The 17,742-nt window shown below is 43.0% G+C and overlaps 1 protein-coding gene across 2 annotated transcripts in view; it reads right to left on the bottom strand.

Moving 5' to 3' along the window:
* Window positions 1–5,194: 5,194 nt before the first annotated feature.
* The window catches only part of ARSK (arylsulfatase family member K), a 43,864-nt gene continuing 31,316 nt past the window's right edge, over window positions 5,195–17,742 (bottom strand). Inside the window, exons 5-8 of one of the 2 annotated variants that reach the window (XM_019532391.1) lie at window positions 13,689–13,860; window positions 12,709–12,933; window positions 6,897–7,121; window positions 5,195–6,794 (exon numbers count right to left, since the gene is read on the bottom strand). In XM_019532391.1, the coding sequence (XP_019387936.1) occupies window positions 6,529–6,794; window positions 6,897–7,121; window positions 12,709–12,933; window positions 13,689–13,860 (888 nt within the window). In that variant the 3' untranslated portion in view covers window positions 5,195–6,528. The remainder of the gene's footprint in view (window positions 6,795–6,896; window positions 7,122–12,708; window positions 12,934–13,688; window positions 13,861–17,742) is intronic. The other variant, XM_019532392.1, reaches the window with a different exon arrangement.

Here is a 17,742-nt window from a genome sequence, read left to right as displayed (position 1 = left end):
GTATGGTCTCAAATCCCACGCCCCTAACTCTGCAACAGTGTATATTTATATCCTGGTCATTTTCTGCCCTCCCCCGCCTTTCCCTCCTCCCTTCTCTCTCTGAGCCGTGCCCTTGCATTCCACAGATAACAGTTTTTAGGGAGTTTCAGCTTGCTTGCTACTCATCCTGTTTTCCAGTATTACAGGAGGTTACAAAAGTTCAAAGAAAGGGTCACAAAGGTTCGGGGGGGTGGGCCCTGGCTCGCCTGGGCCTAGAGCAGAGGGGCTTCATCGACACTCATGGTCTTCCATCCCTCTGAGTTACCTAGGGTTATGCCCAGTGACACCAACACCAACTAGATCATCCTAGCCAAGGCGTTGTGTGATCAAGGATGGAGATTCTTCAACCTCTCTGGGTAAACTGTTCCAGTGTTTTACTACCCTTCTAGTAAGGAAGTTTGTCCTAATATCTAAACTCAACTTCCCTTACTGCAACATGAGACCATTGCTCCTTGTTCTGTCATCTGCCACCACCGAAAACAGTCTAGCTCCATCTGCCCTAGAACCACCCTTCAGGAAGTTGAAGGCAGCTATTAAATCCCTGCTGAATTGTCTCTTCAGATAAAATACGCCCAGTTCCCTCAGCCACTCTTCATAAGTCATGTGCCTTTAACCATTTTTGTTGCTCTCCACTGGACTGGAATTTGTCCACATCCCTTCTATAGTGGGGGGCCCAAAACTGGACATTGTGCCACAGATATGGCCTCACCAGTGCTGAATAGAGCAGAATAATCACCAGGGATCCAGGTTTTCTGTTTCCCATGGAAAAATGGAGAAAACCCAGATTCCCTGTTTTTATCAGAGAAATCCACGGATTCTCCGCTTTTGCAAAGAGCTCTTGCAGGCTGGCACAGCTCCAGCCTGCAGGAGCCAATTGCAAAAAAGGCGGGAAACCCTTGGAGGCAGAGGTGGTCACCACTGGCATGGGTGGCTGCTACCGCTTGCCTGTGGGGCTGCCCGTGCCAGCTGCTGTGTACAAAACCTCCTGCTGCTGTGGAGCTGTGCTCGGAGCTGTGCAGCTGGAGGCACCGGCGCAGCGCGGGGAGGTGGTGGGGATGGCTGTGTGCTGCCCGGCCACCACCACGCTGTTGCTGCCGCCCAGCAGCCAGCCGCACAGCTCCGGGCAGAGCTCTGTGGTGGCAGTGGAAGGTTTTGGAGGCAGTGGCCGTTACCACCATAATGGGCTTCCAGGTAAGTGGCAGCGCTGCATGCAAGCCCAAGCCCCCGCACCCCCATCCTTACTGCAGAGCAGGCCATGGAGCTGTACTCCAGCCACATGCCAGCCTCCATCTCCCCCTCCCCTGGGCAGGCGGTCGGGCGGCACGTGTGGCCTACACATGGCAGGCACCACACTGTGCCCTGCATCACTTGCCTGCAAGGCCCCCTGCAGAGGGGCGCCCTTGCCCTCATCCCCTGGCCCTGCTCCCAGCTGCGAAGTGCCACCTGGGGTCGGCAGCACCCCCTGCTCCCTCAGCCCCCAACCATCTTCCCCAGCCCTGCCTCACAGCCCCCGAACCCCACTTACCTCTAGGATCTAGGGGTGAAGGGCATGGCTCTGCAGTGGCAGTGCTTGCCCGCAAAGCCCCTCCACCCTGCATGCAGATGCCACCATGGAACCGTGCAGCTAGTTGCGGGGCATGCCGCTGAATGTAAGCCCCCATTTTACCCCCCAGCCGGGCAGCACATATGTGGCCTGCACACGGTGGTTGCCACCGCACTGCTGCTGCTGCGCCCTGTGCCACTTGCCCACAAAGCCATTCAGGTGGCTGTGGGATGGTAGCGCAAGGTACAGTGGCAGAGTTGTGGTGGTGGCCTCTGCGTGCGAACCTCCTGTCAGGCTGGCCGGCATGTGCGTGGCCCACAGAGTGGCACCCCTGTCCTCACCCCCTGGCCCTGCTCCTGGGAGTGGGCACAGGGGCACACTCCCCTCTTCTTGATCTACTCCCCTAACAACTTTCCTTTCCCCTGCCCCTTCCCTCCACACACTTACCTGCTGGGGTGGGTGTCGGTGTCTGTCTGCATGTCTTTGGATCTGAGGGGCTGTTGCAAGGGGCATCAGGAGGGCTGTTGAGACTGGGTGGGAGGGAGCACGGGGCACCAGCAGCACTGGGAGGGGCTGTGAGGAACCACTAATTTTTATCACAGATTTTGGGTTTTTAATTGGAGAATTTGCAGTTTTGAATCGGGGAAAACCAGGATCCCTGATAATCACTTTCCTTGATCTTCTGGCAGTGCTCCTACCAATGCAGCCTAGTATGCTGCTAGCCTTCTTGGCAACAAGGGCACACTGCTGGCTCATTTATTCAATTTATCATCCACTGCAACACCCAGGTCCTTCTCTGCAGAGCTGCTACCCAGGTAGTCATCCCCAGGCTGTAACGGTGCATGGGTTTCTTCTGTCCTAAGTGCAGGACTTTGCACTTGTCCTTATTGAACCTCGTGAGATTTCTTTTGGTCCAATCCTCCAATTTGTTGAGGTCTGCCTGAATCCTAGCCCTACCTTCCAGCATATCTAATACTCTTCCTGGCTTGGTGTCATCTGCAAACTTGCTGAGGGTACACTCTGTGCCATCTAACAGATCATTGATGGAGATATTGAACAAAACTGGCCCCAAGACCAACCCCTGGGCACTCCGCTTACTACTAGTTGCCAACTAGACTTCAAGCCACTGATTACTACCCTTTCTGCCCGATGATCCAGCCAGTTTTCTATTTACCTTACAGTCTATTCATCTAACCCATAGATGATTGTGAGACTGTCATGGGAGACGATATCAAAAACCTTGCTAAAGTCAAGGTATACCACATCCACCAGTCTCCGTGCATCCACAGAGCCAGTTATCTCATCATAGAAGGCAATCAGGTTGGTCAGGCATGACTTGCTCTTGTTGAATCCATGCTGACTGTTCCTAATCACCATCTTCTCCTTCCAAGTGCTTAGAAATGGATTCCTTGAGGATCTCCATTTTTCAGGAACTGAGGTGAGGCTGACAGGTGTGTAGTTCCCTGGATCCTCCTTTTTCCCTTTCTTAAACATGGGCACTATAGTTGCCCCTTTCCAATTGTCCAGGATCTCTCCCAATCACCATGAGTTTTCAAAGATGATGGCCAGTGGCCCTGCAATCTCATTGGCCAACTCGCTGAGCACCCTAGGGTGCATCCCATCCAGCCCCGTGGACTTGTATATGTCCAGCTTTTCTAAATAGTTCCTAACCTGTTTTTTTTCCAGTTGACTGGTCACTTCCTCTCCAAACTATGCTGCCAGATGCAGTAGTCTGGGAGCTGACCTTGCCTGTGAAGACTGAGGTGAAAAGGGCATTGAGCGCTTCAGCCTTTTCTATGTCCTTTGTCACTGCGTTGCCTCTCCCACTCAGTAAGGGGCCCACACTTTCCCTGATTTTGTTCTTGTTACTGACATACTTGTAGAAACCCTTCTTGTTACCCTTCACATCCCTTGCTAGCAACTCCAATTGTACTTTGTCCTTCCTGACTTCATCCCTGCATGCTTGAGCAACACTCTTATACTCCTCCCTAGCTGTTTGTCCAAGCGTCCACTTATAAGCTGCCTTTTTATGATTTAGCTTACTGAAGAGTTCCCTGCTAAGCCAAGCTGGTCTTCTGTCATACTTGCTAGTCTTCCTGCACATTGGAAAGGTTTGTTCCTGCACTCTCAGTAAGGCTTCTCTAAAGTACAGCCAGCTCTCCTGGATTCCTCTTCCCTTAGACTGGCTTCCCAGGGGATCCTGCCCATAAGTTCCCTGAGCGAGTCAAAATCTGCTTTTCTGAAGTCCAGGGTCCTTACTCTGCTGCTTTCCTTTCTTCCTTCTGGATCCTGAACTCAATCATCTTGTGGTCACTGCTGTCCAAGTTGCCATCCACTACCACATTCCCCACTAAATTCTTCCCTGTGTGTGAACAGCAGGTCAAGAACAATAGGGCCAAGCTCCAGCACTCGCACCAGAAAGTTGTCCCTAATGCTAGCACACGTTAACGCTTTGAGTAAAACGCCTACCAAGAACTACCTTGTAAAGCAAGCTCACTAGCTTCAGAGAAAATTTACTATTCTGCCTGACCTTCCAATGAGACATCATTTTCCCTTCTAGATAATTCTGTAAATACTCTGTAACAAAATACCACTGGAACAAAAGCTTATGGTAATTTTATTTTATTATTGTACATTCTATACAGTGTGTTACCTCCCTCCAGACCTTTGAATGTTGATGATTTGCAATTCCCTTCCATACAGATTGGTCCTAGGCCTTCCCAGAAGTATACTTCTTTTCTCAATTTATATAGCCAGTTTACAATTCACTGCTGATATCTGATCTTTTTTCTAATTTTCATTTTTGCTGATAGCGAGTCCATCTGTATTTGAAGTGTGTACCCATTTTAATAAGAACTGTGTGCACTATTTTGCTCAAGGAGTAGCTTTGGCCTATTCATTTATAATCCTCAGACTTGGAACAAGAATTGAAGGAGAAATATTATAACAGCAGTAAGTGAACTATAAGGTTTTATTAGTGCAAATGTATAATATAGTATAGCTATAAAACATAGTTTATCAAAACAGTTTATTGGATACATATACCATGTTTAAGTCAATAAATAAGTAGTATTTTCATGTCCATTTTTGACAGCCTAATTTTATCACTGAGGCTGCTTGCAGATGTTAAAAAAACAAACAACCCCCCCGCCCCCAAAATAAAAAACAGCGTTTTACTTTAAGCTCAGTGCATTCCTGTGCTGAGCCCTGAACATGCCCAAAAGAGGCAGTGCCTTAGTTGGACCTAGCTTGCCTGACGTCTGTATAGACTGGGCACTTTAGTGGGGCTTTTTTGGCACTTTTATTTAATAGCTGATTAACTCTGCTTTAGCTAAAAATGCCCAAAAGCCCTGCTGCAGCACCCAATCTATTCAGATACTGCAGAGTCAGGTCAAAGTAATGTGCTACTTCTGGTAAAGTGTGACTGCTTTTTCTTAAATCTCTGCAAGCAGCCCGACTTATTATATGTCAGTTTTTAAGTATGAAGGATTATATGACCTTAAATAGCTACTTCTGTAGCTGGCTATGTACAACAACAAACTGTACATTTTCATGATGATTTAATGATGGATTTAATTAAAAACAGCGTTAATCACAAACTAATTTAATTTCCTGCTTATTTTCTGTGATACATCTCCGCATTGTGATGCAGAATAGTAACAACTAAGTTCATCATTCTTTTAGGCATCCCCTGCATCCTATCTCTATTATATATTTTAGGCCCTAATTTTGCATGCAGATTCATGAAGAGATAAATGTCAACCTGCAGGAGCTAAGAGCAGGACTGTGGCTTTACACAGTCTGTCTTTATTTTCTGCTGCACAGAAGCAGTTGTTGAAGCTTAAATTTCTACACACACGTTTGGGTTTTGGTTAGTTTCCACTAGTATACAAAATCTTGTTTTTTCTGTTTGTATATTTGTTGTTCTGTGATTTGTTTGTCATCTTCATATAATTCAGAGGTTCACAAAAGCAGGCACCAGTCTTAATGGTTAGAAGCTGCCCACTAAGACACTTCTGGAGAGGAAGAATCCCACTGGGTCTGCATAGAGAAGGTTTCTATGATAAATACAAGAATGGACCTCTGATTTTTTTTTCAGACCCGTACTAATTATTATACTTTCTCATGCTGTTTTCACAGCTGTATGCTTGCTGACCCAGGCAAATATATCTAGACCCAAACCTGATGTTACAATACATTACCATAATCTGTCCCCCACTATGCCAAATCCTGAGGTCTTAATGTCTCTTATACATGCAAATTCTCATTGGGTTTTAGTGTTTAATTGCTTAAAGCATCATACATTTTCTCAATAATCAGGACTATTTTATGGAAATGAATTTATATTTATGCACTTTCCTTCCCAACTATGACAACTGATTTAACCTTGAACTAAAAGTTTCATCTGATGGAATGCAGACTTGGTAACATGATTGATTATATAAAATACATGTCTTGCTAAAAGAAAAATCCAAGTCTGTGGGCACATCTACACGTGCTGCTATGGCACAGTTACAGCCAGTACTGTGCCTGATTTATTTTTAGGCACTACATTGCCATAGCAATGCAACTGGGGGAGCGCGTTCACTACAGCGATTGTAGCTGCGGTGTCACAGGTTTTGCCTGCGGACACTCTTGCCATAGTGCATTGCTACAGCAACATAGACAGCAACAATGTCGTATGTAGATGTGCCCTGTATGATTATTGCTTTAAAGGATCTCAAGTTAAGGTTGTGATGATAATCCTTGGATTACTGCATTGCTACTATCTTTTATTAGAACAACTATATAACTGGGAAGGAAGTTTGACAAGTTTTTGGGCACAAAGTACCCAACTCTAATAGTTTTATTTCTTGAGTGCATTCACTATACTAATTTATTTCATAGAAATGATATATAACAGAGTCAATACTTCCTTTCTGTATTTTTTTCTGTACAGAAATGTTCTATTTAAGCCACTTATCAATTGCACGTTCATACTTTTTTGGGTCCTTTAACCAGTCTTGATGCCACCTAAGGTTTGCAATAATATTTGAGTAGTTCTGTCCTACACTCTGTTTCCAATTGATAAACTGCTTCTTGTTGTACTCATGGACAGAGGCAGAGACCTTTGGATAGTCAAGTACAGAACGAAGTTTTTTCTCCAAGGAGTGTGCTACTTCCCTGTATGTTGTAGCTACATTTGTTAGTTCATCTGGATCGGCAAAAAGGTCTGCAACAAAAAAGAACTGTTAATAGTTTGCCAAGGTATTTTTTAAATTAAACAAAACTGAGAAATTAAAAAAAATTAGTAAAGTAAAAGTTGTTAATATACCAAAGAGCTGAGGTGGAATAGAGTGATCATTTGAATATGCAATATATTTCCATTTGTCAGTTCGAAGCATATAGGTGGAAGAATTCACATTGCATCCATGGAACTCGCTTAGTACCCATGTTGGATGTGGGCTTCTGGGTAAGGTTTCATCTTCTGCCTTTTCAGATAACAGAGGCATCAGGGAATACCCACTGAGGTTCTGAGGGAGAGGGATTCCAGCTATATCTAAACAAAGACCAACATTATTAAACCTTCTCTTAAATAATGCTAGTAACAATAATGAAGTCTTGGTTCTGTATCTACTCAAATCTAAGTTGTCTCTGAATTTTAAGATGACCCCCCAGTAATTAGATTTTATATATGGAAAAATTATGAATTGGTTACAATTATTGAAGAATTGTCTTAAATTTGTCCCTCACCCCACAACTGCTGCAGCAGGGAAAATAGAAGGTGGGGGGTGAGGGTCAGGCAGCCTTCTTGCCCCTGTACTCCCAGCTTTCCATAGCCTTTTCCCCTCCCCCTCCACTCCACAATCTCTGCCCTGTCCTCACCCCTGCTTTCTGCAGTCTCTCTCCTACTTCCCCTACCTCCCACCTGGCTGTCAGATACTGCTGGAGCTCTGTTCCCTCCCAGAGCACAGCATGTGGAAGCTCAGCCCTTGCTGGGCCATGCAGTAATGTCAGTGCTGCTGACTGGCTGGGCTGGGGACAGGATTTCCATGTGCTCCATGCCTGGAAGGAAACCCAGCCTGGTCTGGGGCTGAGCTATGAATGACAATGAATGGGGCAGGGAGTGGGGAGAAGCTGCAGTTGACAAGCAGAGGGGGCAGGGAGGAGGCTGATGTGGGTCTGACTGGCTTCAACCTGGGCTCAGGGCCTGAGTCAGAGCTGCAGCAGCTGCCTGCCCCCTCCCACCCTGCTTGGTACACACATCTAAGATGAGATTCTTTTTCCCCCTAGGTTGACTGGTAGAGAGTGTGTGGAGGGGGGGAACTTTATCTTGGATTTGAGTGAATACAGTACACAGTGAACATGCTGCTGAATTAATACATGTCCTCTAAATTTTGTTCCTGGTAAGACCACCATCAAAGAGCATACACTAGAACACTACCATTGAGGCATAAAAACCACAACGCAGGGAAATTCCATTACACTGCTATCCCAGCAACCTGAATTTCACTTAACTGGACACACACAGGTGGTGCTCCTTCACCTTTAAGAATCTCACCTTTGCTTTGGCCTCTTTATGTAAGCTGAGAGAGCCAGATAAGTATTAAGAATTAACTAACTGAAAGAGGATTCCTCTGCCACAGGCACTGCATTAGCAACTACTGTACCCCACATATATTGTTTTTCATCAGTGGATCACAAATTATTTTCCAAAAGGATCTCAATATCAATATTCCCACTTTACAAATGGGGAAGCTGAAATACAGGGAGGTAAAGTAATTCAGCCCTGGTTACTCACCTCCTTACAAATGCTAGTGAGAAGACAGTGAGTGGAAGTCCTGGCAGAAAGGTTATTCTGTTGGTACACAGCATAACAGAAATTCCATGCAATTTTCTATTACATAGTGCAGCTGTGGGGGCCTGTCTCAGCTCAGTCACAGTATGGGTGTTTTTTCATTTCAACAGATGTCATTAGGAGGCTGCAATGTCTTTAAGATGTGCTAGGGGAAGGTTTATATCTGTCTTTGCTGCTGAGAATCAAGCTCTGTCCACTTCTGCTTGGCATATGACCAATGTTGGCATTTAGGCATAGTAGACAGTGAGAGGGGCCTTGAGCATGTGCCCTGGTGCTGCTCTCTATTTAGGCAGCTTAGCATGAGTAAAGTTCTCTGCTATCTAAATGCCAAAGTGCCTACTAACATCAAAGTACTACATATGTGAACTGTTTTTATTATTCTTCCAAATACAATCTACACTGATTATGAACTCAACATTGCCTATCTCATGATAGATTTGTGTAATGTATATTTTATCTAAAAATTACTGCAGGTACATGGAGTGGTCACTTCATTGTTAAGGGTACCCTCTATATGGGTAGTCCTAGCTGGTGAATTCTCTTTCCATAACCCTTCAGTAGTATGTAGCCTTTTTTCTTTTTTTTCCCTATTCCCTCTCTTTTGTTAAGTTGCTTTTGCAAACTATACGTTTGCCATCAAACTCTCTTTCTGCTTCCTGCCATAGCGAATAGAAAACTTTTCCTTAGCAATAAAAAGAAAAATGGTAATCTCCAGTTTGTGGGCTAGACTATGCCCGGTCCTAAACGGGACTTAAGTTTCTTTCTCATATCCCTGTGTAGCACGTGGAAAGACCTGCAGTACCTGTGTCCCGTTAAGTGCAAACATTGTTCAAAGATTAGGGATCTTCAATGGCACAAGCCTTTCCAAAATGATTTTGGGCTTCACAATTCAAAAGGGATTTGGAGAACCTTGAGAGAGTGCAGAGGAGAGCATGATCAGAGGTCAGGAAAACAGACCTTATGATGAGAGGCTGAGAGCCATGGGACTCGTCAGCCTAGAAAAGCGTGGGTTTGGGGCGATCTGGTGGCCACCTATAAATTTATCAGGGGTGCTCATCAGGATCTGGGGGAACGTCTGTTCACCGGAGCGCCCCAAGGAATGACAAAAATCGAACAGTCACAAACTCCACTGTGACCGATTCAGGCTGGACATAAGGAAGAACTTCTTTACTGCCCGAACCCCCAAGGTTTCGAATACACTGCCGCCGGAGGCGGTTCAAGCACCTACTTTGAACGCCTTCAAAACACATTTGGATGCTTATCTTGCTGGGATCCTATGATCCCTGCTGACTTCCTGCCCTTGGGGCAGGGGGCTGGATTCGATGATCCTCCGGGGTCCCTTCCAGCCCAAATGTCTATGAAATCTATGAAGGCCATGTCCCCACAACACTTCCCCACTGACCAGCAATTCAGGAGCCAAGAGAGGACATTCTCCTTCCTGTTACAAGATGGAAGAACAGATGCACTATCACAGAAATTATACCTATTATAAAGTCCTTGCTGGGAATATGAGCCTTAGCATATAGTATGTACTGAAGGCACATGATCCAATAGGGTAAGCAATTTTTCAGGAAACTAAATATGTAGATGAAATGGTACCTTGGGAGAAAATACTTCCTTGTACCATATAAGACCAAAGGGATTATATTTATCATGGAAAAAAGATCCAAGTCTGTTTTATCACTAGGCAGCAGTGTTGTGTGGCAGAAAGGTTAAGAGATGACAGACATGCTTTTATTTTTTCTTACCTAAATAATTTAATTTTACTTGATTTATGTTTCTATTTTTGGAATGTGGCTTACAAGAAGGAAAAAATGACAGAACAGGAGACTGAAAGACAGAACAGGAAGGGAGAGGCCTTTAAAATGCAAACTTCAGAAAAAGAGATTGAAATGAAGGGTTTTAAACATTTGGCCAAGAAACTTATTTGGGGAGGAGACAAATGAGAGATTTAAAATCTGTTTTGTATGTGTTTGTATATAAGTAGGGACCTAATGAATTTGCGATTTCATGATTTTCGTGGAAACTGGAAAATAGGTAGGTCCCTATGAAGAAGTGCAAACTCAGCAGCAAGTGGGGGAGTGAGGGGGAGGAGAATGCTGCAAAAATAGAAAAGGGAGGGAAGCCCTGGTGTCCTGAAGCATAGGGGAAGCGGGGGGAGATTTTCATGGCAGAGCATGGTGACCCCCCACCCCCATGTCTCTGGCCAAGGGGGCCCAGAAATCCCACCCCTCCCCTCTGAGGAGGGCTGGGACTTCTGGGGCCCCTCTGTCAGAGGTGTGTGTGTGTGGTAGGGGTGCCACGCTCTCCCACAAAAATGGTGACCAGTGCTGCAATCAAACCACAAAATCGGGGCAGCTGCCCCAAATTCAGTAGGTCCCTATATATAAGTACCAGATCTGGGACATATAATTTTTTACACCACAGGAGATTGGTTAAATGAAGCAGAACTTTAATTTCTTGACTACCAATTAAATTAGGGTCTAGATAGGATTGGCAGATATTATCATCAGATGACTCAACTCACGTGGTCCCAGCCCTTGTCTTTAGTAGAACAGTTAATATAAAAATTAACACTGCCATAAAGTAGGTATTGACATCCTTGACTGTACTCTCAAGAGAGCCCCATGATATATTCTGCATGGAAACTGAACTATCTTCTGTCGTGTAAGGGATCTCATCAGAGGCATGTTATAAAAGTAAAGATTGGGGACCATTTGCACCATGCTTCTGCTGTACTTCGTTCTTTGGACAAAAAATAATTTGCCTGTATTGTCAACTGAATGACTTTAGCACATGTGCAGTTTAAGGAGAAGACAATGGTGGGTAGGAGAGAAAGAGCAGTATAAATAGGCATCAGAAGGAAGAATCAAGGAGACAGAGAAGTGAGGAAATCTGAGCAGTGGAGGTGGCATAATGGAAGGTGGGGCAGTGAAGGGGGCAGAGAAGAAAGTATGCAGGTCCTCTCATCCTTTTTGTATTGCCTCACTTTTACTGCTGCCTAACCAACTTCTGTCACCTTTAATTTTTCTTTTCTGTGCCTTTTAATGCTTTCTTCCTTGTACCTGATACCTCTGTTCCTCTCCATACTTTTGTCATCAAGGCCTTCCTTCATTCTCTCCGATTTTAAACGCTACTGTATTTCATCATCACCCTTTTTCTCTTATTTTCATCTTTTACATTTGACCATGAATGCTAGATCATCTCTGCTGATCACCGATGCAGTGGCTCATTCAATGAGGTCTCTCATATATTTTCCTTCTTTAATCCTTCCAATAGTTCCAGTTAACCCAATCTTTTCTAACTCATGGCCTCCTTCACCTCTACTCTCATGCTTCCATTACCCTACTCTTTGGTTTTCTGTTGAAAGGCTGTTCTCTTCAAAATACAATACGTACTTACGTGTGTGGCCTCAAACAATACACCTTTCATATACTAGCTTCTGTACTCATTACATGTTCCTATTCTTTCTTTCTCCTCTAAAGTCACTTAGTGTACTTTCTGTAACCATGGTATTAAATGCATTCCCCCCAGTTTCATCCAAGACCCTCCATAATCTGGTTCCTATTGCCTGTTCTCCTAAAATTGCTCTAACTACAGCTTTCAAGTATTTTTGTTTTATGGCCACATTACTCCAGCTTCAGCCTTCTTGGCCAGCCTTTATTCTTAATCACACTTTAACCTTGAAATCCAACCCTAGATCCCCTTATATGATGATACCTACAATAAATTGCTAGGTAGGTAACTAGGATATAGTTTACTGTTTCGAAGTTTCTTAGGTTATATGGGGAGGGGGGAGGCTTTGAATCATTTGACACATGCTCTTTCATAGACTGTTAGTCTTTGTAGCATTAGGTTCTGTGACTGTAATTCTCAACCTATCCTCAATGCCTCCATTTAGTTCTTACACCCACTTGTCGTAAGAATCTTGTAATACAGGTACGCTTAAACCCCAACCCCATTTATGGACTCAAGGCCCTCCTCCATAACTTTTAGAAACTGAATCACACCTAATTTCTAATCTACTTTATATATTACAGCACTTACCTTCTTGCACAGAGGCTGGGCAGTGAGGATGGGAATCAGTTAGGCAGGGGCAAGCCTGAGCCTGTGCTTATCTGCTTATCTCCTCACACGCAAGGCACTGCAGTGTGCGTTGGCACCCTGGCTGAGAATCACTGACTTAGGACAATGGAGCTCTGATTTTGATTGTAACTGCTTTTAATTTGTTTTTGACTTAACTGAAACACTGAGATTTTGGTATTCCAAACAAAACTGAATTACTTACCGAGCATGGTAGGATAAATATCCACAAGTGAGACCACATTTGACACATGATGTTGTGCTTTAATATTTGGCCCCATTACTAGAAGAGGAACATGAGAACTTCCTTCATACATGCTCATTTTATAAAACTGCTGATGTTCCATAGCTAGCTCTCCATGATCTGCAGTGAATATAATAATGGTTCTTTTAAGAAGTCCTGTATCCCTCAGAGCCAAAATGATTTCACCTGAAACAAGAGAAATGTTTTAAACAAATTGCTTTCATATACCTTTAACATTTAGGATTTGCAGAGCACCGGGCAAATCTTGAGAGCCTCTTGCCTACAGCAGTGGAGACTCAAAGGCCCATGTGCCCCTGTCTTCCTCTGAAGGCAGAACCCAGGACACCACCCTCACTGTGCTGCTGAACCTAAGTCAGCCTCCTCAGTGATCACTCTCCTTCCTCAGTGTTTTCTCTGCTGTCTCCTTGCTTATTCTCTGCTTTTCTAGTTTCTTTCACACTTGCATATGAAGATACCATCTAATCAAGGCCCCAACCCCAATGCTTTGTAGTCAGCCTCCAGGTAAACTTGAGCCATAGGGCTTAGCTTTAACTAGGTCTTTGCGTGCTGGTCTGTGTTTTGAGCAGTAGCTTTTTTTGTTTTAGATATTACTAAACAAAGTAGCAGTAAGTTTTTTCCATCATTTAGCCGTGAGGAATGGTGCCTGGTGCATTACCACCTCCCCTGCCATGGCTGCCATTAAGATTTGCCAATATAACACTATACTATCCTGGTCTGAAATCCCACTAGTAATTGAAAACTGACAGTATTCCCAGAACTTGTACCTGAATCCACCTTTTTCTTTTTCTTATTCATCCTTTATGTTATATCTAAGAAATCATTTAATACACAAACTTAAATGATTCTCTAGAAAAAAATAAGTCTGATCAGAACTGTCAACAGCTTTAATAGCGTTTTCTGTATTATGGAGTATCACCTACCAAGCATGGCATCTGTCTCTGCACACATAGCATAATAAAAAGCTCTGATATCTCTGATTTCTTTCTCTGTAAAGTGCCCCGTGCAGTTCTTGGTATAAGAAGAATAATAGTCTATTGGGTGCATATCTGAAAGGGGAATCCATTTGGGAATTTTAATGGCTTCATACATTACCTAAAAACAAGAGGAAATAAACTTATTTTGGCAAGCATGTTTTTTACATATAGATTTAATAAAAACTGTGAAAACTGTTCAAATTTTAAATGACCATCCACAGAACACCTGTTGGTTACCTGTTACATGGTACTTCCTTCTGCTCCTTGTTTTTTTACTGTATTAACAAATCCATCTGATCAAATAACAAATGTAACATTTAAAGATGCATCCAATCCCCCAAAATATACATAGACAGCTATTTATCTTTCATCAACAGTGCTCTCTTAAGCCAAGTCAGTGTCCAGAGGAGTTTTGTGTTCTCTTCTCTTCCTTTCTAATTTCTGTGTAATAAATTCACACCCTCTTTTTCCTTAGAACTCTGTATAACACAATCTTCTAATCTCACTATCTTGTAATCATCTACTTTTAATTTTAAATTTATTCCAAATTTGTTCTTAAGTGCTAGCTCACAGAACTTGCACCTTTCTTCAGTATTCAAAGTTTCTCAGATTTTCTCCTTGAAGGCAGATGAAGATGCTTTTTGTTTTGCATATTCCAAGAATTTCCAACAAACTTCTAAGTAAGCATCATTTTTCCTTCTCCTTTGTGGAACACTTACTGGATAGAAGACTTTTTCTCTTACCAAAAATTTCCAAACTTTTTGAAAGCAGAGGGTGTCACTTGTCTTCCAGGCTTTAGCAACTGTAATTCATACAGCCACTAGAAGATGAATGCTCAGTTCTTTAGGACTCACAGGCCATGTCCAGATGAGCATGGCCATGTGGTATGCGGTACTGCAGACATCTGTAGTGCCGCATACTGCACATTCAGCTGTTCTTTGTGCTGCAAAGTAGCAGCGTGGGAGGCTTTTTGACACCTGGATATCCACACACACAAAAAAGCAGTGCTGGCCCCAGCCTCCCCTACAGCACCCAGGGTAACCTGCTGTGCGCCAGAGGGTGCATGGCCCAGCCATTCCCTGGGGAGAACTAGCAGCGGTACAAGGTGTGCCCACTGTTTCTTGTCCCTAGGAAAACAAAACATCCACGCTTCTGTGGATGTGGCCATATGTTTCAGAGTTCTCAGGAAGGTTCAATAAGAACACTAATGGGTTATCTGATAGCTGGTACCCTGTTACTTCCCTTGTCACGTCTCCAAGCTTCTTCCAAAATGGTTTGATTCTGCGACCCATCCATCATATAAGCTAGGATCTTCCCACCTGACCATACTCCCTCCAACAGTTGTGTGTTCCTGTACCATAAATACATTTAATTTTTAAGTGGTGTGAGGTACCGTAGGTATAGGATTTTTAAATAATTTTCTTTTGTCATTGTGCAGATGGATGTGTGAGGACCATTGTTGTAGCTGGTCTCCCATTCTTTAGCACGAATTTCTGTTCCAATGTCAATAGCCCATTTTATCATAAATAATGTTTTTTCATCTATATGGCTATTTAAAATGGATGTATATTAACACAGACCTGTGTGTTTTCATACGTGTAACCAATATTTTCTCAAATTCTGTCCAATTTCTAATGAAGTTTGCCTTTCTTTGGAAATGTGTTGAAAGCTGCCTCAGTTGCAGGCACTGGAAAAAGGGGATTTTCATGTTGCTTGCAGTACGCTGTATTTCTTCAAAAGTCCTAAATGCACGTTCTTTGAATAATACCGTATTGCTTTCTAACTGCTTCTATGATATCTAGTGATTCAGTCACAAAGAGCTATATAATGAATTGGTAAGCAAGACTAGGAGGCAGTTGCATGTGACCTGCCAGTTCATGGCTTATCAAAAAGGGAAGATGATAAAAGAGACAATCATCTAAAGCTATGTTAAATAGACTAATCTTGGAAGTGCAGGTATAGTGTCACTGAAGAGAAAAATGATGTATCATATGCATAAAAAAATTAGATGTCATCTGAGAATATAGATCAACATGGCAATTTACTCTTTCTGGGAAAGTCTCCAGAACAGTGGGTGCAAAATTTCTATCTTGGTAAAAGAATTCACTTGGGTAGTCTAATTTTCAAATGTATACTGGATATATAATTTTCTGGTATTTGGATGTTCTCACTAGCATTCAGAACTATGTTAAGGAATTTAAGTGCTGATTTTTAAATGCTTTGTAGCATTAATGTAGATGTTTTTAAGCACCTACATTCATAAACAGGACCTTAAATATTAAAACAATAACTTCCTGTTGACACAAATTTTATAATATTTCAGTTTGTTTTTGCTCAAGAATTAACTACTACTAAATTATATATTTAAAGTATGAATTACCATTAAACAGGCAAAACAAAGCCTTTGCAGCTTTACTAACTGAAGAAAAAGTAATGGAATAATAGAGATTATCACATGTATAATCTTTTCATCAGAGAGCTTATCTACTTAATCAGAGCTGCAGCCTAATTAACACAAATGTAAAGCAAATCCTGACAGGCCTGGAAGCAGTAAGACTGACGCCTTTAAAAATGTTAACAAAAGTGACATTGCAAAGCATATATATATATACACAGAACATTAAAGCATTGTGTAAAGATCATCCTGAGAACAAACTCTTCCCAAGCAGAGGATTTCTGAAGAAACAGTGCAGTAGAGAAAAAATTCCAAAGGCTCTAATGACTTGAACGTTTAGTTGCTGAACATATACATACATGTACTACCAGGAGAAACATATAGTAGATCTGATGGAGGACACGAAAGGAAAATGAAGAATCCCTGCTGCCCACCTGCTTAGCGCTTTTGGGGCTTCAGAAACAGAAAAGTTCAGTAGCAGAGTGCTTACCAGACTGACAAAGGCTCCCCATACCAGGCACTAGCATCCAAATATCCTCCCTCTCCACCTTTACCATATCTTGGTTACATACAACACTATCCAGCCAACTGAGAACTAAGCAAGAATCAGACTACAGGTGCATCTATCAGCTACTAGAATTTTATACCCATCTCAGACTTCAAGCCATACCTGATATTGAGGCAACTGTTCCTCAAGTGAATGACTACTGCCTATTCACAGAGAAATACATCCATTTACAGCCTGGAAGATCCTCCAGTATTTGGTACTTTTTAGCAACCAAATGTTGTTGTCCCACCACCAACAGGTATGTCCTGAAACACTCTAAAAAGCCCCAAGTCCTCCTTCTCTGCCCAACCCCAGAGGGTTATTACACCCATAAGTTTCAGCCTCAAAAGCCCTACCTCCCACAAGGGTGAATATTATCTCCCATATTATCACGTCACTTATCTGAAGTCAGAAAGAGCTGCTGAAACAGCAAGCACAGAAATGCCAGCAGCAAGCAGTGACAAACCCCAGCTCTTTATCCCCTTTACGTCAAGAATAAGGAGCACCATCCCTGATAGGCACTGAGAAATATCAGGAACAGGTTATATGTGGAGCCAGACAAGGCTTGTGCAATGTCACTGGGAAGAGGGAAATGCCAAAGAACTGTTTCTTAAATATCCCTTATTAACGAAGGCATGTGGCCTCACTCTGAGTCAAGTTTTTTGACCTTTTAGAACCTACAGTTTTATTACTCAAATAGCTAAATAATGTCCACTCCCATCTGTGACTGGTCTGAAGACTGAACCTTTCCTTCCCTGTAAGACTCAGACCTAGTCATAGTGAACCATGTGTTCATGATCTCTGCTTTACTGTTGCAACTCCTGTCTAGCAACAAAGCCACATGCCCTGAAAAAATGCCAACTGTTATAAAATGCAGAGGACCATCTGCTTAGCAACATATTGTTAGAAATGGAATATTGTTAGAAATGAAGTATTGTTAGAAATGCACAGCTTGCATCTTGCACCCGATAAGAAAGAAACACTGCCAAGGACTTTGTTCCTTTCCTAGCCTTGCCACAGCTTTTCTTATACTAAATCGCAGACTCTCCCCCAGCTTC

This window comes from Crocodylus porosus, unplaced genomic scaffold, assembly GCF_001723895.1.
Source record: "Crocodylus porosus isolate Cpor-Errol unplaced genomic scaffold, CroPor_comp1, whole genome shotgun sequence".
NCBI classification, from domain to species: domain Eukaryota; kingdom Metazoa; phylum Chordata; order Crocodylia; family Crocodylidae; genus Crocodylus; species Crocodylus porosus.
The sequence above is the reverse complement of the archived record's forward strand: the minus strand, read 5'-3'. Positions and strand labels throughout refer to the sequence as shown.